This window comes from Cupressus sempervirens, chromosome 2 (assembly GCF_028749045.1).
Source record: "Cupressus sempervirens isolate cs-2001-9-10 chromosome 2, ASM2874904v1, whole genome shotgun sequence".
Classification (NCBI taxonomy): Eukaryota; Viridiplantae; Streptophyta; class Pinopsida; order Cupressales; family Cupressaceae; genus Cupressus; species Cupressus sempervirens.
In genome coordinates this window covers 652,160,472-652,186,418 of record NC_143119.1, presented here as the reverse complement: position 1 = coordinate 652,186,418, position 25,947 = coordinate 652,160,472, and the positions used below count along the sequence as shown (strand labels likewise).

General features: G+C 37.9%; 1 protein-coding gene across 5 annotated transcripts in view; it reads left to right on the top strand.

Moving 5' to 3' along the window:
• LOC149575060 (uncharacterized) overlaps positions 1 to 25,947 on the top strand; it is a 92,743-nt gene that overhangs the window by 7,997 nt on the left and 58,799 nt on the right. For all 5 annotated transcript variants that reach the window (XM_089814938.1, XM_089814941.1, XM_089814940.1 and 2 more), the window contains exon 2: positions 862 to 1,123. In XM_089814938.1, the coding sequence (XP_089671064.1) occupies positions 862 to 1,123 (262 nt within the window). The remainder of the gene's footprint in view (positions 1 to 861; positions 1,124 to 25,947) is intronic.

Below are 25,947 nucleotides of genomic sequence, written 5' to 3'. Positions count from 1 at the left end.
GGTATAGTCCTCAGCATTATGGTCATTTGTACTAATTTTCATGGAAGCATATTAATAAAGTTTTAAAACTTTGCTTCTCTTTGTAGAGAAGAACGATTTTAAAGATAAAATTTACCTTTTCGACCAAGGATAATGATGTGAGCACGCTTAAGATAAGACATGTGATTTAATCTTAATCTTAATCAATAGAATCTCAAGAATTGACCTGCAATAAGCTTTAAGCATTCAATCCAATGTCATACCTTTAAAATTCTAGTGCAGTTCCTCATTTTGGTGTCATATATTTCATCCTTGTTGGAAATTTTTAAAATTTGGAAACATTGACATGATATGTTGAAGTGTAACTTCTTCAGCAGAACAATTATACATCATCTTTTGGAACTTCAATATAAAAGATTTAAAATTGCATATTATTAATAATCATAATATGTTACTTCAAGTGGAAGAGTTTCATGGGAGATCTTTTGATCCTATAAAAAATGCTAAACATTTGACATTAACTGGCATAAGCATGTCAAGTTTCCTTGAGTTGGCTTTTTATGAGACTCACTATTTTGGCAATATGAATGTTCTTAACATATTTGATATTACATTAGTATTAAGGATGACCCAGATAATTACACATTTCATCTGTTTTGCAATTTAATTTCATGAAAACTGGTTAGTAGGCATTATACATCTATACGTGCAATATTTATGTTTGGTTGAGTAATTACATAATCCACAATTGTGAATTTCAAACTTCAAAATGTTTATGGTTGTACAGTTGTATATGTAAGCATGGGATGTTAATTTTGGCATCAGTGGGTGGTCAATGTAAAAGTATAACTTCTAAGCATACCCTATGGTTGTTCTGTGCAGAGGAAGTTGCTCTTCAAATTTTGAGCAGTGGGACAATGTCATCCAAGCTTTCTTATCAAGCTAGTGCTTACCCCATTTCATATTCTGAGAATGCCAGTTTATATCAATCAGGATTATCAAATGGAAGACAAAGTAGTATCTCTGTGAGTGAAAATACAACAATGAATATCCCAACTTTGGCATCAGTATTCAACTCAACGAGTTCAGCTTTGGGGAAAGCACATAAGAGTGTGTTGAGCCTTCCACTAAATTTTTTGGGAGGGTATGTGCTTTCATATAAATTTAGGATTTTGCCCTTTTTTGTGTTATTATATACATGCATTATCTTACATTGATTTGTTTCTGGATTCGATTATGTTAAGATTTTTTACCATTAATGTTTCGAATCACACCACGTGACCCATCATCAGGATGAAAGAGAGCAAGAGACGCATCATCTTTTCGATTTTTTTTGGAAAAAATTGTGTTTTAATTTTGTTTCTGTGGATGTTATTGATTTACTTGTTTTATTATAGTGCTTAGATTTGTGCTTGGAAGATACAAGCCTAAGAGAAACAAATATAGAGAAACATACTAAATGCTAATTCCTAATTATCTAATTGTGCAATCCTTCTAAGGACTTATGGTATGCAATGACCAAGATGCATTAATTAATGACCATACATACAATTGAAGAGGTAGGGAGATCAAAATGGTCAATTCAATTGTTCCACAGGAGCCTTAATATCCTCATGATATATGGTGTTTTATGATCATTGGCACTTCCAAGGGAACATACAACTTTATCCTTCCACCGCCAACTACAACACTGCACATTCAAAAGGAGTGCCAAAAACTCTCCTTTATAGGATGAGATTAATCTGTGGATTAGTAAACACAATTCTTGGAGGGGAATCAAGAATGCTCATTTCCTTAGTGGATGTCTGATGTCCAGTTGCCTTATATCGCTTAGAGGAAACCACAATTTATTTCAAATGTTCGACAGAAGCCCTAATATCCTCATGGCTTGTGGTATCTCATAATTGTTTACATTTCCAGGGGAACATCAACTTTATGCTTCCACCACCTACTGTTACACCACAAATGCAGATGTCCTTAGTGCTGAAAACTCTCCTTTATATCACTAGATTAATCCATGGATTTTTTGAAGAACTAAGAATTCTTACTTCCAGACATGATACAGATTATGTAACAATAATGGATACCACAGCATGGAGACACTTCTTCTCTATTGCAAGTTAGTTAACAGTGATAAGTAAATTATGATAAGGAATCCTTCCGAATGGTGGACAAATATTTCATAAATTTGCATCATATGGCAATGTTTCATGCAAAGAACCAAAAATCAGAATCGGATCGGAGTCGGCAAGGCCAACTGGACTCGTGAATCAGCTATGAATTGGCTATGAATCAGCTACGAATTGGCAAAGTGAAAAAACCCTTGAATTTTAGAGATTTTAATAATTTAAAACTTATTTTATGGACCCTTTATTGAGTATAACTTAAACCCACTACATCATCATCAAATAGAAGCTAACATACATAAACAAGGAACATAAATGATAAATCCATCAATCATCTTATGTCGAATGCACTACTGTTGTATGCTAATCTATAATTAGGTAAACCTGTTACACAAACATATATGCACATGTTCCATGCTATTTTATCATTTTATAAGCTCATTAAAGATTATGATTATAAAGACCAATTGTTTCTTTGCTGCTTTGCTAAAACATAATTTGCAAAGAAAACAACATCAGTAAACCCAGCAACAAAAAAAAACAGTTATGTATCGATTCATCTTTTACGTAAGTCTGCCATAAGCTTTATCTCATGTTCCTGACATACAATTGTACTCTTTTATTGTTGACTTGAAAGTTCGCCAGAATTCTGAAGTTTCTCAAAAAATGGAAAATAATATTGTGGATGAGGATCATATGAACAATTAGCATGGATAAACTCAGAACCATCATAGAACCAAGATCTCAAATGTGCATGCTATCTATCTCTGTGTGGAAAATAAGTGATATAACCAGAGGCATCTGCATTTAAGCAAAAAATAGTAATAGTAAGAACAATATGATGATGTCATTAAATTTAGGATTTAATGTGATCATATAATTTCAAGGAATGAAGTTCAAATTGGTATCTTCAATGAAGAATGTAAACAGAAATAATGTATGCAGAATAAACTGTAAATGAGCTGGACAAAAAATCCTCAATAACAAAATTTAATGAAGTTAAATCCAAAATAGATTTTGCTGGTCGATTTTTTCTACCGGCTTTTTGCGATTTTTGCTGAATCGCCTAACTCGGTGATTAATCGTCAATCCAGTTTACCGAGTCACCAAATCTCGGGAGGCTTGACTCGATTCCTAAAATTGCTTGAATTGTGGCGATTTTTGGATCTATGGTTTTGTGTCTGCATCCACATGCCATAATTCATATTTGCATTCTATAGCAATATCTCATATTTCATATCTGCATTATAGAGACATCATATTTGCAGCCATCCATTATCATACATCATTACCTCACGATTGTACTCTATCACATTTTCATTCACTTACATTATGTATACATCCGTATCATATATTTCATAGTTGCATTCCCTTCTGGAATAATATGCATACATGTCATTATCAACTAGGTCAATTAATATCAACTTAGCCAAGAAATGATGCATTATATAAGTACTCATGACAAGATGCATCTCTATCCTGTGACTTGTCACTTGCCAAGCAATAATATATGAAGGATTTCAAAGGCACTTCAGAAGGCATCGAACACATTTTATTTCTCTTTTACTTATCCTGTTGAATATGCTCTGTTTAGAGCAATAGCCTAATCGGCTTTCCCTGGTGCAAGTCTGAACAGAAGATATTAGAGATATAGCATCTAACGTTCACACATTCTATATCGTATATCAGAGATAGCATCTATTAAAGTGCAAGCATAAACCGATAGCCAGATTCAGAACAAATGGCTTCCAAGCAATTACCTTCACAATTATTATGCTAGATCAGATTGCATCATTGCTACAGGAAATAAATGTTGATTTCATACTTCAATTGTAAATCAGAGAGTGCACAATCAATCTAAAACTGCAAGTGATAGAACACATCTTTCACATTTCATATATCCATTGCATATCAAACATTACAATTGCCACATAACTGTCATGATTGTATATATTTCTTGAATATATCAGAGATCACATTTATTATTAATTTATCTTCCATTACTTCATTTATATTCAGTTGACATAGAAGAAGTTATTGAAGTAATTGTCCCAGCATTCCCTTGTAGACAAAATTGGGACCTTACACTTAGTGGATGCCTGATGCCCACTTGCCTTAATCTCTAAGAAGGAAACCACAATTCATGAATCAACATCAGCTTTAATATTAAGGAGGCAAATAGGAACCTACCGTAGAAGGATAACATGTTAATGTGGCTCTCTATCATAGCAGGAAGAGACACACAGAGGCTAGCTTCAACCATGTGACACCAATAACATAAAGTTCAGAAGGATCTATGCCAAAGTTATTTATTTTTGCATAATCTCTTGTTAAGGTGAATCGTACAACTGACTTGAGCCAAATAACTTTCATCCCTTATTTATCTTACACATACATGCATAGCATCCTCTTTGTCTCCTTGAACACAGGCTCAAATGATAATCTATTCAGGGTTAGTTATAAGTTGGTACCATGCAACATAATTTAAGCTCAAGAAAACCATATTATATAATTGAATTCATCAATAATATCATATAATCAACAATGCATCATAATTTGCAGATGTTATTACGAGGCATCAATATTGTAAATACCATCATTTGAAACATAAAAGAAATATATAAGGGTGAGGAATCAGGATACAAGTTTTATACATTTTTAGCATGATGAAGGGTAATAATAACTTGGATTTGGGTAAACTCCCTTTTGGTATGAAGAAAAAATACTATTTCCATCTTACACCAGTCACAATCTGCAGCATTGTTGTGAAATTACTGAAGAGTGCTTTATTTGAAAAAATGTAAATTTTCAACCACAAATTGAAACATACAACTTAGTGGTCTCTTTTGTTGGAAAATAAACATCTAGCCAATTCTTCGAGTCATTGCACTTCATCCTAGTGTAGGAACAATGCAAGGCACGATTGTAAATTTCCTTTACTCCTTTTGCAAACACATAATAATTGATACAAAGACATCAGCTCAATTTGGAACAATTACAATTGGATTCCTTGATGAAAATGGTAGGATGGACTTCTCTGGCTTTGATTACATTCCTCTAGGATTTGAAAAATAGCCTTGGGTGATAATTTAAGTTTTCTTCTCCTTCAGATCCTTGTTTGTAAATGGAGGGTGAGATGTTTTTATTTTTTTCTAGGATACAAAATTTTTGTCTTCACTTGTTGCAGTTCTGGTGGTATGTCCCAAATGGCACCTTCAGTTACTTCTGGTTTCTATAACAAATACTTAATATGGCCAAAAACTGGATGGTCTTCGATTTCCCTTTTGATTTTCCATGAGATCCATTCAAATCCATACTACATAAACAAAATAAAAGCAGAAACTATGAAAAAATCATGGATTGTGCTTGTGACACTTCAACGAACAAGGTTTGTCCCAAATGGCACCTTCAGTTACTTCTGCAACCAAGAATTAATCTGGCTGAAAACTGAATGTCTCCAATGTCCCTTTTGACCTTCCGCAAGACCCAGTCAAAGCCAAACTACATAAACAAAAAGGCAGCCGAAATTATGAAAAAACCATGGATTATGTGTGTGACACTTTAATGAACATGGTTTGTAATTATTACCAAACGGGAAAGGTATGGGGTGGTTGTAGATTAATTGTCACTCTTTGGGCTTAACAATGTGTTGTTTACATCATTCTTGCTAGTGTAACATTTTCTATATTGTATTATTATCTAATATAGTTTTTTTCTATGTACTGTTGATGTGAGTTTTGTTACACCAGAACATACAGAATCAAACACTCAATGTTCTGAAGTGAAACACTAAATACTTAATCCTCTGTTGGATAAGGTCACTTCTCATGCTAAGATTGCAAAGTAAAATCATGAAATGACTTCAAGATTCTTTCAATTTGTGAATACTTGCTTAGTGAAATAATGTGATTTGCTGGGATCACTAAGAGGACTTACACTATTCATATAGTAGATATCAACTTCTTTTATAGATTTGGCTTCACAATGTGCAATGAAAATATCATTCTTTTAATTCTCCAACTTTGAACTCTCGACTGAAATTAAACTTAACTTCTTCTACTTCTACTTCTAACTATAAATGCAAGGAAGCATGGATGAACTTGGACTCTACTACAGGCAATCTTGTCAGTTACTCCACCCACCTAGTGCAAGATTGTAAGATTTACTCAAATGATTTTCAAATCAATATCTCCTCTTCAACCCCATCAATGGATGGAAACTAAAGACTTACAATCTTAAGTAAAATGGGAGCGTATCTCTATGGACTTTATTCCAGGGTTACCCTCTGAATTTGATAAACTTATTTGGATCAAAAGGCTTGGTGAGAATGTCTGCAGTCTATTCCATTGTAGGAACATACTGCAAGTCTATTGTCTCGTCTTCAATCAACTGCCGTATGTAGTGACAGTGAACATCCATATGCTTTCCTCGTTCATGGAAGACTAGATTCCGTGCTAACTTCATAACACCTGTAGTCGGAATAAAGTAACTATTGTGTTTAGTACTTGTTATAGCTAGTCGGGTAGGGTAGTTAAGAGGTGAGGGAATGAGTCGGTTGGTTTCCAACCAACCGACCCTTCTATAAGTACTTGGAATATGTTAATGTATGCATGTTGTTTTTGGTATTAACAAAGAAACCATTTCCTCGCCTACTGGTATTGTGGTATTAATGGTACATTCTATATTTTACTTTATATGTATCTCAATTGTGTTATTCTGTATGATTAGCATATCTTTGTGAACTTGAGTGATATTTCTGCTCTACATCTTCGGCGCTGTTGCCTAAGTCCGAACTTGGAGGTCGGTAGGATGGAGTAATGGGAAGACTCTTTGTATCGCTCATCCAAGTAACAAATAGTGACGAGGAAGAGGAGGAAATAACCAGGCAAGATCAGTTGACACGTGATCTGGTAATGACCTGGGAAGTTGCGGTTGATTAGTACGTACAAAGGGAAGCTTGTGAGAGAACGGTCCCTGAAGGTATGGTACATGACAAACTTTCGGTGCCACCAACGGTGTACAATCTCCTAGGAGAGATCCCTTGCCTGTTAGCACACAATTTGTTATGAGTGGAAGACGAAAGAGCTGAGACACAAAGAGAACAAAGAAGACAACAAGTACTACAACAATTTGCTGAAAGGAGGACCAGGGAACGCGAAGAACGTAAGAATTTCAAAAAGGGAAACAGACAATAAAACTGATTCATGCCCTTGATTCCAAACATATATCCCAGGCGAGTACAAGGAGAAGAAATTGAGGAATAAGTCGCCTTGAGGATACTATGTCTCTAGCAACAAGAGGAGAGACGTTGTCACTTGAGGGGAGGACAAGAGAATTCCACCAGAGTCCGAGAAGGGTTGATTGAACATACAATCGAAGTTATAGAAAATTTGGTCATCTTAGAGACACCAGCAAGGAAGTTGGGATACAAAAATCCACAGACACCCGTAGGGAGAGATCTCTGATAGGAGCAAAGTCAAGAAGAAGAGGATACTTTTAGTAGTTCCTTTTTGAGAGCAAACTTCCAGTCGAGAGGTGTTCCATCGGGAGGAGGTGCTTTATCTGGAAGAAGTGTTTTGACAAGAGGGAAAAAGCCTCACATAATGGTAATAGACAAACAAAAATTACCGAGGTTCATAGGGGATGGCTTAGAGGACCCCACTTGCCACTGTAAAACATGTATAACAATATGGCAAGTGAACAAAGAAAATGACGCAACAGAATGGCTAAAAGCTTTCTCGACCACACTAAGGGGTATTGCCATTGATTGGTATACCAATTTGGAGGCAGCAAAGAAAAACACATGGAATAATAACCGCACAACCTTTAAGGAGCAATTCAAACTCTTGAGGGATGATGATGAAATAGCAATGAAGATTTATAATACAAGACAAGGGAAGAGTGAATCTGTCAAAGCCTACAGTAGAAGAATGAAAGAGCTGATAGCTAAACTAGACAACAAGTCGACAGATGGACTAAAGAAACGATGGCTCATTGAAGGATTAACACCGTCCCTTAGGAAAAAGATGAAGATAGTCCCACCATCGACCTTTGGGGATGCATGTACTCGTGTCATGGACATAGAAAGTGAGTAAAACTTCCAAGGCAAGAAGGCATGGAAGTGCGAGTGAAAGTTCAGAGGAGAGCGAAGAAGAATCCAAAATCATTCAAGCCTTGGGAAAAGACCTGAGGTGATTGATGAAGGAAGTGGTAGGGAGTAAAGAAGAAAAGAAAGAAGGGAGAGAACTTTGGTGTACTGACTGTGAAAAAGAAGGCCATACAAAAGGAGCATGCTCGAAGAAAGCATTTTGTGAGATTTGTCAGGTAGTGTGGCATGCAATTAAAGATTGTCCCTACAATTTAAAAACAAGGAGCGCTCAAGTATTCCTGACCCAAGGGGGGCAATCTACACCCCCTTCCAATTCGCCGAAGAACACAAATATAGAAGCCTCACTAGGAGGATACAAAAATAACAAGAGAGGAAGTAATACTAATAGCAACAACAACAACAATAACAACACACCACGGCTCGCACTCCACTATGATTCCAAGGGGAGGTGATGATCCAATGTAGGAGATGCAATGAATGGGGACATTTTGCATGAGATTGTCAAAGCGGAGGTGGACAAAATGGAGGAATGCTATATAAATGGTGTGGGCCAGGCAATCATGAGGATGCAAATTGTCTGGCAGAAGGGGGTAAATATGCTAGACATTGAAGATCTAGAAGGCAAAATTCTTGCAGTCACTAGGATGCAAGCCAAAAAATTAACCTATCCAGGTGCTACTACGAAGACAGAAAGATTTTAGGAAGCAAAGAAAGACATTCAAGATAGCATGGGAGAGGAAGGAAAGACAGCCGTAAAAGCCTACTTCCAGTAGGGGTGTAACGAATATTGTGCGGCAAGTACTGGAAACTACTATTCTAGTGAAAATAGGTGATTTATTAGAAACATTACCCCAATTGCAGGTAGTACTAACATAGGGGGCAAACTTGAAAGGGACAACCTCAAAGAAAGAGAAGGAAGGAGAAGTACGAACAGAGGACAATACTTTGTTCACCAGAGGAATGGGGATAACACCAACAGTAATAGAGATGGAGATACTAGGGTGCAAGCTCTCAAATACTATTGTTGATGGAGGTTCTGTTGATGCGAGTTTTGTATCACTTACATAACATATTAGTAATTGAATATCTGATACGAAGTATCAAACATACAATTCCTCCCTTGAAAAGTTATTGCTCATGGGATATGAGAATAACTCCAATGTTCCTTACACTTGTGGATACTCACTCAGTTTTATCGATGTGATTTGTTGGTAATCACGTAGGTGATCTTACGCTATTCATTCAAGGATGACTTGGGCTTTTGGTGAGATGGTGATGATTTTGTATGAGTGCCAGGTGATGTTGATGGTGACGGTGATGGTGGAGGATGTAGTGCCAGATAATGTTGATTGTGCGAGGAGGCGATAATGGTTCTAATGACTTCTACCTTCCTAACTTTCTTATAGTGAAATTCGACTACCTAGCTATTCGCTATTCTACTCTACTCTTTCAACTACTCACTATTCTACTCCTACTCCTATGAATGGAAAGGTTAGCAAATGGACGGGGATCGAATCTAATGAAAGCTAACTAGCGGCCCCACTTTCACAAATGCAATGATTCAAAGGAAAAATAAACTAGTTTGCCACACAAGGCTTCCCAACAACCCGCTAGGATGCTAGTGGTTTAGTATTGATCCCTATCAAACATTCACTAACATCACCATACAATTAGCCATCTACTTCTACTCTAACAATATGAAATAAAATCCTACTTTAATTTGAGAGATGAGAAGAACCATGCAATACACCAAAATGATCATGTATATCCACCATGTAAGTCACAACAATGAATAGAGAACAATTTTGATAGTATCTTGGCAACAATCCTCCAACATAACTCTCTCACAAATGTTACTCTAACTATTTGGAAGTAGAAACCATGCAATAATTACCAAAGTCTCTTAATCACCATGCAAGTCACAACAATCAGAAAGAAAGCGATTTTGGCATTATCTTATGCAACAATTTTCTCCAACCCTTACAAAGGAGAGCAAATGGCCTTTTATAGATGCCAAAATTACAACCGATGGTGGAGATCAAAGGCAAAATTGACGATCCAGATTGAATCCCCAAAACTCTAATTAGGGTTGCCACCCCATCGACCAATGAGAAGATGCCACCTCGTTAATGGACCAATGAAAAAAGTGGAAAAGTGGCAACCAATGAGAAGGCACCAAAATGGCGGCCAATCAGAAATAGACACTTGTCCTATTCTAGAAGAAAGAGAAATTGCCACTTGGGCTTACATTAAATGATCTTCTAGTATGACTCTCTCTTTTTCTTTCATTCTTTTAGCTAAGGCAATGAACCTAGCTAGCCTTTCATGATTTCTTCCATAGGAGGACAAGGTGTGTGCTTCATCTTGAGTTCAACTGATTTCACCATGCTGCTTGTAGTGTCTTCTCATGATCTTTCTTATACTCCTTTGTGAATCCAGCAAAAGCATTCAGGGAGGATAGGGTGTTCAAATGTCTCTTCTTGATAGTAACCTTTCCTAGCTCATCCAATGTCGATCCAAGCTTTGCTTCATTGATGTCCTCTTCTTTGATATCTTCAAAATCAAGTGCTGCTCCGATGTCGTTCATCATGGTTATAATGGAAGTATCGACGCCTGGGCTGTGATGTGCAACCGCTTTCTGTATATCTTCTTTGCCAAAGGGGATTGTCCTTCCTTTAGTCTATCCTTTATCCGTATCATGTCTATTGAATCGATATTGGTGTGGGTTATTCGCTTCATTTTTGAGAAGAAAGGTGTTTTGGGCATCATATCCTCTTTATCTTTCTTAGTGTTTGTCCCCTCAGGATTCTTGCTTGTACTAACATCTTCCATTTCGTCGCCCTATTACGGGATGGTAAAGTGGTGGACAATAGACAAGCAGAACCAAGGGAGGCAATTCTTAGACTAGAATGAAAGAAGTCAGTCAGCTTAAGGACCCCTTTCAACTCTGAATGATTAAAAGTCACCTCTTCCAATAGCCGGATCTTGACATTTTTGGAATTTGGGATTAGACCTTGAGAATTTTAAACCTTGTTGCAAATCAGAAATTTAAACATTTGAAACCATCCACCATTTGTCCACAAAAATCAGACTTCCATCAATGTATCTCCTCTCCCAACCAAAATTGCCTAAGTCTGATATAAAAAGTACAGTCCCAAGTGGAGAAAAATCAGACTTTCACCATGTATCTCCTATGGCAAAAAATCAGGTCTGCTCTTCAAAATTTGCCAAGAATGGAAAGTTTTTCCTTCAAACACATCTGCCCAAGCATGGAAAGTCTCCAATTTGCCCTCAAAAATCACCTAGGGCGTAAATCACAGCCCTAATAGGAGAAAAGATCACCAAATAATGCAAAAATCTGCCATCAAGAGGAATCGCCAAGGTCTGAAAATGGTTGATTGCAAACAAAATTGCCCCAAAATGCAAGAAAATCTGCCTCTCAAAAGAAATCACCTAGGAGGAGAAAAGCTGCTTTAATTCCAAATTCGCCCAAAATGGAGAGAGGACTGCTCTTGCTAAATCGCCAACCTTGAGGAGGAAAAGTGAGAAGTGAGGAGAAAATGGGAGGGAGACCTCCTCTTATACCCGACTTTCCAATTTCCTCCTAGCTGGCCGACTTGGACCCTGGGAGCAAGAAAAATAATAATTAATGCAAAATTATGGCCCAAAATTAAATACTTAGCTAAAAATTAACTTTGCCAAAATGAAAATTACCTTTTTAAATTTGCCAATAAGTTTCAAATTGCAAAAAGAAATTAAATAATGCCTTGGGGGGGTTAAATATTTCCATTTAATGAGGATTTAGTAATTAATACGTCATTAAAATTGGATTTTGGCTAACCAAAAGCCATTTTTTCAATATTAAATTACCAATTTCATTAAAGGCAAAAAGTTTTCAAGGCAATTTTAATCTATTAAAGACAATTTTTGCAATTTTTTTTCCAAATCGATTTTGCTATGCCATTTAATTTAATTTTTTTTTTGAGAAAAATAAAATTACTTCTAGAATCTAAAATCGATTTTGCAATTTTGACTTCATCTCCACAAAATTAATTTTTTCACCAAAGAAAAAACTTAAGATTTTCCAAAACTCAAGTCTAACAAAATTTCCCTTTTGAAAATTATTCAAATTTACACAGTTATATTCGGATTTTCAAAAGAAAATGTCCAAGTACAAATTTACAATTTAATCCTGCTAAGCGTTGCTTATTGAATTTTGTCCAGCCTAAGGATAAAATTGGTTGCTCTGGAAAATATGGTTGAAAATAAGCTAAGCCCCTCCCCCTGGCCTAAAGGTCTCTAAGACTTCAAAATTCTTGAAAAAATAAAAATTGTTGGACAATCCAAAAATTTGCCAAGGTGATTAAAAAAATGGGGGTCCCCAAAGTTTTGGGGAGATGGTGTGAGAACCTCACAACAAGTTCCAGCGTAAATGTCTTATTAGAAGAAACATGGAAGGAAATAGGGAAACCTACACTCTGGCCACTGACATTTCAACTAGTGGGAGCGGACCAACATGGAATCAAGAGTATAGGAACGCTGATGGGACAAAAAGTCATAGTTGGTATGCAACAATTTTTTCTGGATTTTGTGGTTATCAGTAAGTTAGGACTTGGCATCAGACTCCAAAGGAGAAGACTATGTAGGGATTGAACCAGATGAGAATGGAGTACTTAGATTAGGGGAATGCTCAAAAGATGACACAAGTTCCCTTAATGGATTATTTCACTAGCAGATTGGAGACTATGAAGTTTTCCATGCAGAATGTAATATGCTGGAAGTACAAGAATCTAAGTCAGAAGAATGGTACTCGGAAGGGTACATAGAGTATAAGGAAGGGGTGGCAACTCTTAACAAGAAACTTGCACACATTTTTGAGAAAAATGTCAAATACGAAGAGGCCAAACTCTAGACTTTAAACTTGGGAGAAGTGGATCAACCTAAAGAAATCTGGATAGGAGATGATTGGGACCCAATGTTGAAGGTGACAACCCTTAGAATCTTCCTGGAGTATAAAGACGTCTTTGCTTGGATGTACAAAGACTTGAAGGGAGTACCCTCGGAACTATGTCTCCATCAGATTCCATTGGTACCTGGAGCAAGACCAGTGCGAAAAAGGCCTATAGAATGAATAAAAACTACGCAAAAAGGGTTAGGGAAGAAATCACAAAGATGTTAGAAGTAGGGATAATATTCAAAGTACAAACAAGTGAATGGGTATCTCCTATAGTCATATCACTCAAGAAGAATGGCTCTCAAATTCGGATTTGTGTAGATTTCATATGTTTGAATGCGGTGACAATAAATGACCCATTCCCCATTCCATTTACTGATAGCATTTAGGAGGAGGTAGCTGGCCATGAGATGTATTCCTTCATGGACGGATTTTCAGGATATAATCAGATTAGCATTGTGGAGGAAGATAAGCTAAAAATTACATTTGTGGTTGAAGATGAGGTATATGCCTATAATAGGATGCACTTCAAACTATGCAATGCACCAACCACATTCCAGAGGATCATACTACATACCTTTGATGGCATGTCAGTGGGGAATTTCAAAGCCTTCTTGGATGACTGGTCGGTTTATAGAGGGCAGGAGCTACACCTCAAAATTCTTGGATAATGCATGGAGAAATGTCGAAGAGCAAGACTAGCCCTCAATCCGAAAAAATGCAGGTTCATGGTTTCACACGGGAGACTTCTTAGGCATATTGTGTGCAAAGAAGGATTGAAGATAGATCTTGATAAGATCAAGGTGATTTTGGAAATGGAAGCTCCGTCCAATGTAATAGGTGTCAAATCATTCCTTGGCCACGTAGGATACTATAGAAGGTTTATAAAAGGATTTACTGAAGTGTCAATGCCACTCGAGAAATTAACTAGGAAAGGAGAGTGGTTTGGGTGGAAGGAAGAGCAAGAAGATGCCTTCCAAGAACTGAAGAAAAGATTAGTCGGGGCCCCTATTCTCATATATCCCAATTGGGACAAAGAATTTCGTGTCCATGTGGATGCATTCAATTATGCAATAGGTGCCACCTTGGCACAAAAAGGAAAGGAAGGGCTTGATCATCCTGTATATTTTGCGAGTAGGCTTCTATCTAACACAAAGCGTAACTACAACACCACGGAGAGGGAAGCATTAGGTATGGTGTATGTAGTAAAAAAATTCAGACATTACTTATTAGCTACACCTTTTACATTTTTTTTTGACCACCAAGCACTAATTACTTAGTAAACAAGCTTGTGATCGAAGGGAGAGTAAGTAAATGGCTAATTCTACTACAGGAGTTTACATTTAAAATCATAGTCCAGTTAGGAAAAACTCATGTAATTGCTGATCAATTGTCAAGAATCAAATTAGGAGAAGCCTCTGGCAGTGGGATGTGCGAGGACTTCCCAGATGCACACCTATTCCGAATCGCGGTGTTACCTCAATGGTATGAAAAAATCAGATAGTACTTATCAACAACCACCTTTCTAAGGGAAATGCTTGCAGTGGAGAGGAGGAAAATTGCCTTAAAAAGTAGCACATTTCAGCTAATTGAAGGGTGGTTGTACATAATGTGACCGGATGGAATACTAAGGAGGTGTGTGATGAAGAAATTCCAGGGGTCCTAAGAGAATCCATGAAGGACTAGCTGGAGGTCACATGGGATGGGATACTATAGCAAGGAAGGTACTCTTGGTAGGACTCTAGTGGCCGACATTGTATGCAGATGCGAGGGAATGGGTATTGAGCTGCGACACTTGTTAGAGGGCAAGCAAACTGCTAAAAAGGGACTTCATGCCACTATTCCCGTCTCAATCTCAAGAATTATTTGAACGGTGTGGACTGAACTTCATGAGTACCTTACCGATAAGCAGAAGCCATCGGTGTAAATACATAGTGGTGGTAACAGAGTACCTAACGAAATGGGCTGAAGTACGGGCCCTTCCGAACAACACGGCCCCCAGCACGCCCAGATTTTTGTATGAGCAAATAGTCACTAGATTTGGGATTCCACTTCAGCTGACAGGTGACAATGGAGTACATTTTGTGAATCACACCATCAGGATGATGACAAGTGAGTATAAAATTTTTCATTCTTTCTTGAGTCCTTGTTATCCAAGGGAAAATGGCCAAGCAAAGGCCACTAACAAAGTGATAGTGGCAATCCTATATAAAACTAGTGGAGTTGAAGGGCAAGATTGGGAAGAATGATTTCCAGCAGTAGTTTGGGCATATAGGACTATGTATAAGGCCACTAGTGGACACACCCTTTCATCTTATGTACGGATAGGAGGCGGTGATGCCAATGGAACATATAGTACCAAGCCTATGGGTGGCAATTCAAAGCAGATTGGGTGATGAGGAGAGCCTCAAGGGAAGACTATATACTTATTGAAACTGGACGAAAGGAGGACACTTGCTCAATGGAGTACATAGGTGGCCCAACAAAGGCGAAAATTTTGGCATGACAAATATTTGAAAAAAATGAATTTTAAACAAAGACAATTGGTACTAAGGTATAATGGAAAAAATGAAATAAAGCTAGGAAAATTTAAAGTTCGATGGTTAAGACCATTTAGAATATTAGAAATAAAGGAGAATGAGGCAATAAAGTTATCTACTCTAGATAATAAACCTATTAGAGACCTAGTAAATGGGTCTAAGTTAAAAACATATAAAGAAAGGAATAAACGGGCAAACAACTACTTTTTAAGTACAGAAGAAAAAAAGGATCAAGTAAGAAAAGCAAAAAGTGATGAAAGAGGAAAGGCTAAACATAGTCCATATAAAGAGACTAAGCCACAAGCTATCACCGTACTTAACATAGTAGTAGTAGTAGTCGTACATCCTACACTAGAAGAGGAAGGAACGACTATACGGACATTCGTACAACAAAAGGAGGAAGATGTGGCCATACAAGGACATTTGCAGACAGAGGGTACAACCGTACGAAAGAATAGAGAATTACGATGGAAGAAGAGAATATAGGCAAAGGGGGCATCCGTACGAAAGGCATCCATATAGCAGACATCAGTACATGGAGCATCCATATAAGGGGCATAAAAGGAAGGAAGTACGATGTCTATACAGGAGGCACATAAGGAAGGAAGTACGACATCCATACGAGTGGCACAAAAGGAAGTACATACGACTTCCATATGAGATGTAAAAGAGGAAAAGTCTGGACAAGAAGGAGAAGCATTGATCGTACAACAGAAATCATTCGTACGATAGGAGGCATTAAAGAGAAAAACAGCCATACTTATCATTTCCAAGACAGGAGGAAGCTCAGGGCCATATAGTAGCAGTCTATATACACGCCTAGCCCATACTACATTGCCACACGGGAAAGTTTGTTACAAGTAGTCACGTGATAGGAACCGTTGGTACAGGTGGCATATACAAATAGTTAAGGAAATTTTGGAATTGATGCATCAAACACAATGGTGAAAATAAGTATAGGAAACCCGAGCAAAGGGAACATTATTGACTCCAAAAAGAAGAAACTTGTGGCACTGAAAGCCAAGAAGGAGATAAGGAAGACAACAAAAAGCAAAGGGAAAATGGAACAAAAAATCATGGCTGAGAATATTATGTTTGAAAGTGTGATGGGAAGCGAGTGCAGGACCTAGTGGGAGAAGGCAAAAGCGGATCATCTTCTGAAGAAGGCACTGTGCACAACAGAGGTAGACAAAATAATTTTCATGCCAATTTTTGAATTAAAAGAGTTTGAACCTATACTATGGAATTTAATCACAGGTTATGAGAGATTATGTCATAAATCTGTAGTGCAGTATTTTTAGCAGTAGGTGACAGTTTCTTATTCAGCAGAAGAAATAAGTAAGGTTTTTAGAATTCCCAATAGAGGGCAGGAACTGGAAAAAATCCTTATGACAATGGAAGACAAGAAAAAGTGGTTGAAACTAATGTGCCGAAAAGATCTTACAAATCTGAAATGGGAAGGAATTCTGAAGAACAATAGGGGTCTCAAGAAAATTTTCATTATAAATGATGAATGGTGGTGTATTGTAGATTTGGTGAAAAGTAAGCTCACAGCCGATAGTCGTACTTCAGACATTGCCCTTTGGATGTTGCCTGTAGTGGATGGACTGTATAAAGGACAGGCGTATAACTAGGCTAAATTTCTTTCTGATAGACTTTGGGAATTCATGGAGTTGAAACACAAAGCCTTTTACATGCCCCATCATGCCATGGCCTTATTCTTAGAAGCAGTACAAACTCAAGTGAGCAACGAGCACTGAGGGACATTGATACCGACGAATAGGGTGGAACCCTACAAGCCTACTATGACATATTGGCTCCATATGGATACCATGAGTGTAGGATCTCACAATGGGGGCGAACCAAAGAAAAAGAAACCAGAACAGGTAGTTGTCGCAGGTAGTTGTCGCTGAGACACTTGAAGAAGATGAAGAGGGCGAAGAGAGTTCGGAAGAGGAGGGCAACAATACAGATTCATCTTCCTTAGACTCACAGGAGGTAGAAACCCACCTGAGTCACCTGCAGGGGACTCCACGGGAAGTTACTTTTTTACCACCTGCAGAGGGGCCACTTCCAACTGGAATATCAGAATCCCCAAAGATTTACCATAACATGACTGGTGATCCTGAAGGAATTGCTATGATAGATATTTCCGAACCAAATCAGGCAAGAGTCGAGGAAGGAGTAGGTTAGGCAACAAATTTTGACATGGGGGGCTTCCAGAATATCACTTCTGGGGATGGCGCCACTATTCTATCCGGAACAACAATCTTGTACTAAAGTAATAGATTTGAGATGCTAGCCAAAGTGTACGCATAAAGTGAGGTTGCAAACACCTCTCGGCCCAGAAATAGTACATCCAATTGCTCTCGCGGTACAACCTGTAGGAGTAGTGGATAAACAACAAGGGGAAATCCACACTGAGGAAAGTATGACAGCTGGGGCTATGGCGGATGCAATCCACAAGGAGGCTGACAGGTTACTTGAGGAAGAAGGCATGGTGTCTTCCCCCTTATAGGCAATTGATGAGGAATAGGTAGAGATACAAAGCGAGCGTGGGGAACCTTGGGACACAGCTTCTTTTGCAGCCAAGATAGAGTTGTTTCTCACCAAGTTGCATACTATGGAGCATTCTACTAGGGAGCTCATGCCGCAGGCTAGGTCTTGGAATCTGGAAACTGTCATATCAACAACGAAAGCATTGGCCGTGTTTATGCAGACCAACTACCATATAGATTGGGGACTATTAGAATAGGGTGGATATTTAGAGGAGGACATAGCCATTGCGTGGACAAGCAGTTCTATCATTTCCAGTGGATAGGAACAATCGTTGCCTCTCATAGAGGCCCTTACAACTATGAAAGTTGCCTTTCGGGGAACCTTCTTGAAACTTCAACAGGGAAAAAGCTTGGCTAAGGCATGGGGTCTGGAAACGCAGAATCTTCAACATCAATGGGAAGACGAAAAAGTTGCCATGTAGGAAGTTTGGAAAATAGAGAAAGTTGAATTGGAGAGCAAGGTTGCCACAACAGAAGCCAAGAAGATGGATGCTTTAAGAGTTCTACAAGGTGTTTAGACAAAACAAAAGATAGCTGAACGAGACTTGCAACGGCTACGGGGAGCTCTGAGCACAGGGATGTCCTCCCATCCTTCTTGAAATCAAAGTTCTTTTTGTTGTTTTCATGTTCAACAGTCTTTTGGAAGATGACTTCTTTTTTTGGAGGGGATAGATGTAGTCAGAATAAAGTAACTATTGTGTATAGTACTTGTTATAGCTAGTCGAGTAGGGTAGTTAGGAGGTGAGGGAATGCGTTGGTTGGTTTCGACCCTTCTATAAGTACTTGGAATATTGTCAACGTATGCATGTTGCTTTTGGTATTAATAAAAAGACCATTTCTTCGCCTACTGACATTGTGTTAGTAATGATACATTCTATATTTTACTTTATATGTATCTCAGTTGTGTTATTTTGTATGATTAGCATATCTTTGTGAACTTGAGTGATATTTCCACTCTACAACACCTTCGTTATCAACAAACAAAGTGGTTGGTCTTGTTGGTGACATTTGCATATCCCTAAGCATCTAACGAAACCAAACAACTTCATAACTTGCCTTAACTGTCCCTCTATATTCAGCCTCTATAGATGAGAGAGAAACTGCCTACTACTTCTTACTGGTCCATGTGATGACACCAGATCCCAAACTGAACACATATCTAGAAGTTGACTTTTTATCGTCAACATAACTTGCTCATTCTGAATCTGTGAACCCACTGAGTCTAGGATTAAAACCCTGAGAGTAAAGAAGTCCATAATTTGTAGTGCCCTTTACATAACGAAGCACACGCTTTGCTTCCATCCAATGATCAGCCTTGGGAGCTGCCATAAAGCATGAGATGTAGCTGACTATGAAATTGATATCAGGTCTAGTAGCAAAGAGGTCGATGAGGTTGCCTACTCGTTTCCTGTATCTAGTATCATCAACTAGAAGAGAATCAGATTTGGTTGATAACTTCAGACCTTTCTCCATGGGTGTAGATGTAGGCTTGCAATCTTGTATACATAATTTGTCTAACAGTACCTTGACATATCTAAATTGAGAAATGATTATACTAGAAGACTGCTGCCAAACCTCAACACATAGGCAATAATGCATGAGCCTGAGATTAGTCATATCAAAAGATTGGCATAAATTTTGTCTGATTCCTTGAAACAAAGACGTCGAAGTGCCAGTGGTGATCAAATCTTCCACATAAATGACCAAAAGGATGATGTTACCGTCAGTAGTCTTGATATACAAATTTGAGTCTAAAGAACTCCTCTGGAAGCCTTGATAACTGAGGTATTTATCAATTTTCATGTACCATGCCCTAGGGGTCCACTTCAAATCATAGAGAGCTTTCACTAACTTGAGAAACTGATGTTCTCTACCAACAACCTTGAAACTAAGAAGCTGTATCATGTAGATCTCTTCTTGTAGATCATGTAGATCAAAGGTCTCCTCATAATCAATGCCTTGATGCTAAGAAAAGCCCTTTGCAACTAAACAAGCTTTGTACTTACCCAAAGTACCATCAGACTTGTAATTTATTTTGCAAACCCATTTGTAGCCAGTGGGTTTCTTCACTGGTGGAAGATTAGAAAGGACCCAAGTGTGATTTTTTAGCAGGCTTTGATGTTTTGATTTCAGGACTTGTTCCTACTCAGGAATTCCTTTAGCCTTGGAGTATGTCTAGGGTTTAAAAATACTGTGAATATTGGCCATAAGAGCAAAATTAACTTACTCTGCAGGTTTTCTCTTTTTCTGAGCAGTTCTCCCATCGATGAGTTCATCATCTCGAAGATCAACAAGTGTCTTAGCTCACCACTTAGGCCGAAGAGGAGAAGGATCAACATTAGTAGCAAGAGATGCTCTATGATCAGGTTCCTCATGAGAAAAATCTAGATCAAATTCAGGTGAGGCATCTACAAATCTAGGTGATCTTGCAGGAGAAGCTAGAGGTGTTTGTACAGGACTCATTGGTAGAACTAGAGCTGTAAAAGCCCTCCCATCAGGTGGACCTAATGGAAGCCGAACTCCCAAATCACGAGCCTTCATAGGCTGATCCACTAGAATAGGAATAGGCGAAACAAGCATGAATGGTTCTCATTGTTCATCAAAGACTACATCACGATTATACAAGAGATGAGATATCCAGTGTTGATCAGGTGGTAGGCTTTGTCAAGAGTATCCAACAACCACGAGTTTCTGACTCTTGGCATCCAACTTAGTGTTAGAAATAGGGAATACTGAGAGGGGGGGCGGGGGAGGAGCAGGGGGTGAATCAGTATTTTACTAACTTTTGCCTAAAATTGGATATTGTTAATTACTTTATAACATGCATATGAAAGTAAACTAACAATGCTGAATAGTAAGAATAACCATACACAAAGAGAACTCATAACACCATATTTTGTTAACTAAGGAAACCTTGGCCAAGGGAAAACCCCAATGGAGATGGTACCCACAAAATGATCCACTAAACAAAAGTATCAAATTAAGGATGTTGATCCTAGTGGAAGTTTATTACATATATATAGTGTCACAGTCCTTGTTAGAGGACTAGGCCTCATTAAAAGCCTCAACCCTATTAGGAGTTGATATATACAATTACAAAATGTATGCAAGATGAGTCCATTGCCCAAACATACAATATACAATGCAGTTCCTTTATACAGAAGAGATAGATACAAAAACCTCTTTACTACCGATATCTTCAATATCTAATCTTTCCTTTGTTGCTTTTTGCATACCTTTGATCATACATCAGAATTTGGATCATATAGTTCGCATATCACTTAAATCTTACACATAACTTACCTTCCCAATTCTCAAAACTGTCCAGTCGGCCTTTAAGCATTCACACTCTTGGCAAAATACAAAATTAATTCTTGCTCTCTTAGGGTTAACATCTAGGATGTCATCTTTAATTAGTTAATTATTTTGTAAGCAAAATAATTCCTTAACCTATAATTCACACTTTTCTGTTATACTTGGTTTTGCCCTGTACACTCCCTTTACTGGTGTTTAGTCCGTAACTCATTCCATACTGACTTGCGCACTTATATACGTCATCCTGATACTCTGTACTATCTATCCTCATCTGCGCACATGCCAATAATAACTTTGTCATCCATACACATCAAAACTGCCTCTGCTCTTTTGGATAACTATCTAATGCTTAGACAATTTTCCATGTCTAACTGTGAAATCTCCATTTATACATAGTATCTTCTTTACTCAAAGTATGTGTTTCCATAAATGACAACTCTAACATTATTCCAACTTACCCTACTTAGCCATATTGCCAACAATTGGTGCATGACACATCAGGGATCAAAACATAGGCAAGAGAGCCAAAAACCTTCAGGTGATTGATTTTGGGCTTGTGACCTGACCAGACCTCTTCCAGAGTCTTACCTTTGACCACCACAATGGGTGGCCGATTTAAAAGGTAAACTGCAATGTTAACTTCTTTTGCCCAAAACTTCTTTTGAACATGTCTGTGTTCGAGCTTGGATCTAGCCATTTCGGTGATTGTTTGACGTGAGTGCCAAATCCATCAGTCTGGACTTGCGAGTCATCTTTCCCAGCATGGTGACTAGCATATCAGCCACAGGTGTATTTGCAAGACTTACGTTCAAGTCTCTTGGACCTGTGATCTAATTCTTCCAAGTGCCTTTCTCTCTAAAATATCTCATTAATCATCTTACACGGTTGCCTCTTTCTTGGATTTTCCTTTCAATGGTGGCCATAAATCCTTCTAATAAAGATAGTCCTTTATTTTCATAATTCATAACGAAAAGTTTTTTTCCATTAGACTTTTCAACCTTCAACTTACCCTCATCTACCATTTCTCCCACTCAACCATGAGACATTCTTGCAAAGGATGAGTTGAACAAAGTCAATATAATACCACTTGTTAGGATTAGAGTGACAAAAATAACAATTACTTGCAATATAACCAATACTAGAAAAAATAAAAAGCACATTGAATAGACACAAGACAAAAAGATTTAACGTGGTTCACTAATCTTTTGGCTACTTTCACCAAAGAATGAGTCTAATTTTCTTATTATATAGTTATTACAACATGTGATCCCTTGCAACTCAATACCATTGCGATTTGCCTTTGAAGGACAATATTTCACCCCTCCAATCGGCTATTCAGTTTCCAATGGTTGCCAATGTATACTAGGTAACTAACGTTGGAGGAAGGACGCTATAAATTATTTCCTTCAAGCCTGCAGTCAACAGATTTGAAGATCAGTTTGATCACAAGGATGGATAGTATTGTCTGTCAACGGTGAACAACAAAGTCTGCATGTACAAACATGTTCTACTTATCAATTAATACCTTGCACGTTGTTTGCGTTAAGAATTTACATTTGTTGTTCAGATTTCTAGTACGTTTATATGAGATTTCCAAATATTTGGATTGTTGCATACTGTCACTAGCACTCAGTTTGATCACAAGGATGGAGAGTATTGTCAGTCAACGGTGAACAACAAAGTCTGCATATACAAACATGTCCTACTTATCAATTAATACCTTGCACGTTGTTTGCATTAAGAATTTACATTTGTTGTTCAGATTTCTAGTACGTCTATATGAGATTTCCAAATATTTGGATTGTTGCATACTGTCACTGGCATAACGTTGGGAATAGTTGAACACTTGGTTTGGTTTAATTGCACTACTCTCGTCACTGTTTTTGTATTTCATACGTTGTGTCCATTATTCCTTGGGTTTGGATTCTTACATTGGAACATAGTACACATCAAGGAAAATGAGATTCCTCCCAATAGACTGAATTTGAATGTTGCCTTTGCTGACAATAGTGTGCTCCTTGCCACCAAAAATAAATGAATCTGAAAAATGCTGGTAGTAAGTGAACTAGTGTTTGTATTTGGTGAAATGAAGAGAGGCACCTGGATCAATACACCAGGCATACGCCTTCACATGATCTGTAGGTCTTTTAGCCATGAAGGCTTAAAAGTCAGATTTTGTTTGCTCAGTGTGCTCTGCATTACAATAATAGATAAGTCGTCTATTATTAGTTAATAGTTTCTATTGTAAATATTTTGTTAGCTTTAGTTAGCTTTCGCCTTTTAGCTTTATTAGTTAGAATAGAATATTTCTATTATTTTTTATTGTTTCCTAAGGAAACATCGCTTTATTCTTTTGTATAAATTGACCTTTCGGTCTCTGTTAATAACAAGCAAGTATTTACCAATTACTTCCGTAATATGGTATCAGATCCCAGACTTCAAATTTTTTATAATTTCTTTCAAAATTATTTGCTCCAAAAAATTAATTTGAAATTCTTTGTAAAGTCTTTTACGTGCTTTGTAATACCTAGTCACAACTAGGGTTTTAGAGACAAAAATCTGCAAATTCGTTTGGAAAAAAAGGCATATTTTCTTGGGTGTTTTTTTTGAAAATTGCAATCTGCAAATTAGTGATATCTTGGGCGTTTTGGTTGTGCTGTCCCTACAAAAATGCCTCTGCTCTGGAAGAAATCGAGTATCTTTTTGCCTGAAAATGTCCTTTTTTGGCCATTTCTAGTAATTTTTTTGCCGTTTTTTGACGTTTATTTGTTGAATCGGTCACCCACAGTAGCGGTCAAAGGTAAAATTCCAGAAGAGCCCTGGCCAGGTTGCAAGCTAGAATCAGTCACCTAAAGGTTTTTGGCTCCCTTACTTTCTTTTGGATCCTCGATGCTTCACGCACCAAGTTGGATGCCAAGAGTCAAAAACTCATGCTTGCTGGATATAGCAATCTTCACAAAGCCTACCGCCTGATCAATGTTGAGACATCTCGTCTCATCTACATTCGTGATGTAGTCTTTGATGAGCAGCAAGGACCTTTCATGCCTGTTTCCCCTGTTCCTGATCCAACAGACCAGCCTATGCATGCCCATGATAAGTCCACCTGATGGGAGGGCTCCAGTAGCTCCTACAGCTCCAGTTATACAAGTGATACCTATACAAACACCTCCGGCTTCTCCTGTAGGATCACCTCGCTTTGTAGATGTTTTACCTGAGTTTGATCCAGATTCTTTTGATAAGGATCCTGCTAATCAAGCATCTCGTGGTACTAATGTTGGTCATTCTCCTATCCAGCCTAAGTGGTGGGCTAAGACACTTGCTGATCTTCATGATGATGAGCTCATTGATGGGAGAACTATTTGGAAAAAGAGCAAAATTGCAGATTCTGTTAACTTTTCTCTCATGGCCAACATTTACAGTGCGTTTGAACCTCAAACATATTTTGAGGCTAAAGGAATTCCAGAGTGGGAACAGGCTATGACATTTGAACACCAGAGCTTGCTGAAAAACAACACTTGGGTTCTTTCCGATTTACCACCAAAGAAGAAACCCATTGGTTGTAAATGGGTCTACAAAATCAAATACAAATCGGATGGTACTTTGGATAAGTACAAAGCTCGTTTAGTGGTGAAAGGCTTTTCTCAACATCAGGGCATTGATCATGAGGAGACTTTTGCTCTGACTGCAAAGATGAGCACCATCAGATTAGTTCTAGCCATGGCAACATAGTTTGGCTGGAAGGTCCATCAGATGGACGCCAAGAGTGCTTTCACGAATGGTGATCTCCATGAAGAGGTCTACATGACGCAACCTCCTGGTTTCAAGGTTGCTAGTAAGGACCATCAGGTTAAAGCTCTCTATGGCTTGAAGCAGGCTCCTTGGGCATGGTACATAAAAATTGATAAGTACCTCAGTGATCAAGGCTTCAAGAGGAGTTCTTCAAACTCAAATCTGTACATCAAGACTGTTGATAGTGACATCATCCTTCTGGTTATTTATGTGGATGATTTGATCATCAGCGACAGTTCGACATCTTTGATTCAGGGAATCAAATAGAATTTATGCCAGTCTTTGGATATGACTGACCTTGGGCTCATGCATTATTGGCTAGGTGTTGAAGTTTGGCAACAATCTTATGGTATATTCATCTCTCAGTCCAAATATGTCAGGGCCCTGTTAGACAAATTCTATATGCAGGATTGCAAACCTGCATCTACACCTATGGAGAAAGGTTGCAAACCTGCATCTACACCTATAGAGAAAGGTCTCAAGTTATCAGCAAAGTCTGATTCTCCTTCCGTTGATGATACTACATACATGCAGACTCTGTTGATGATAAAAAGTCAACATCTGGATATGTGTTCAG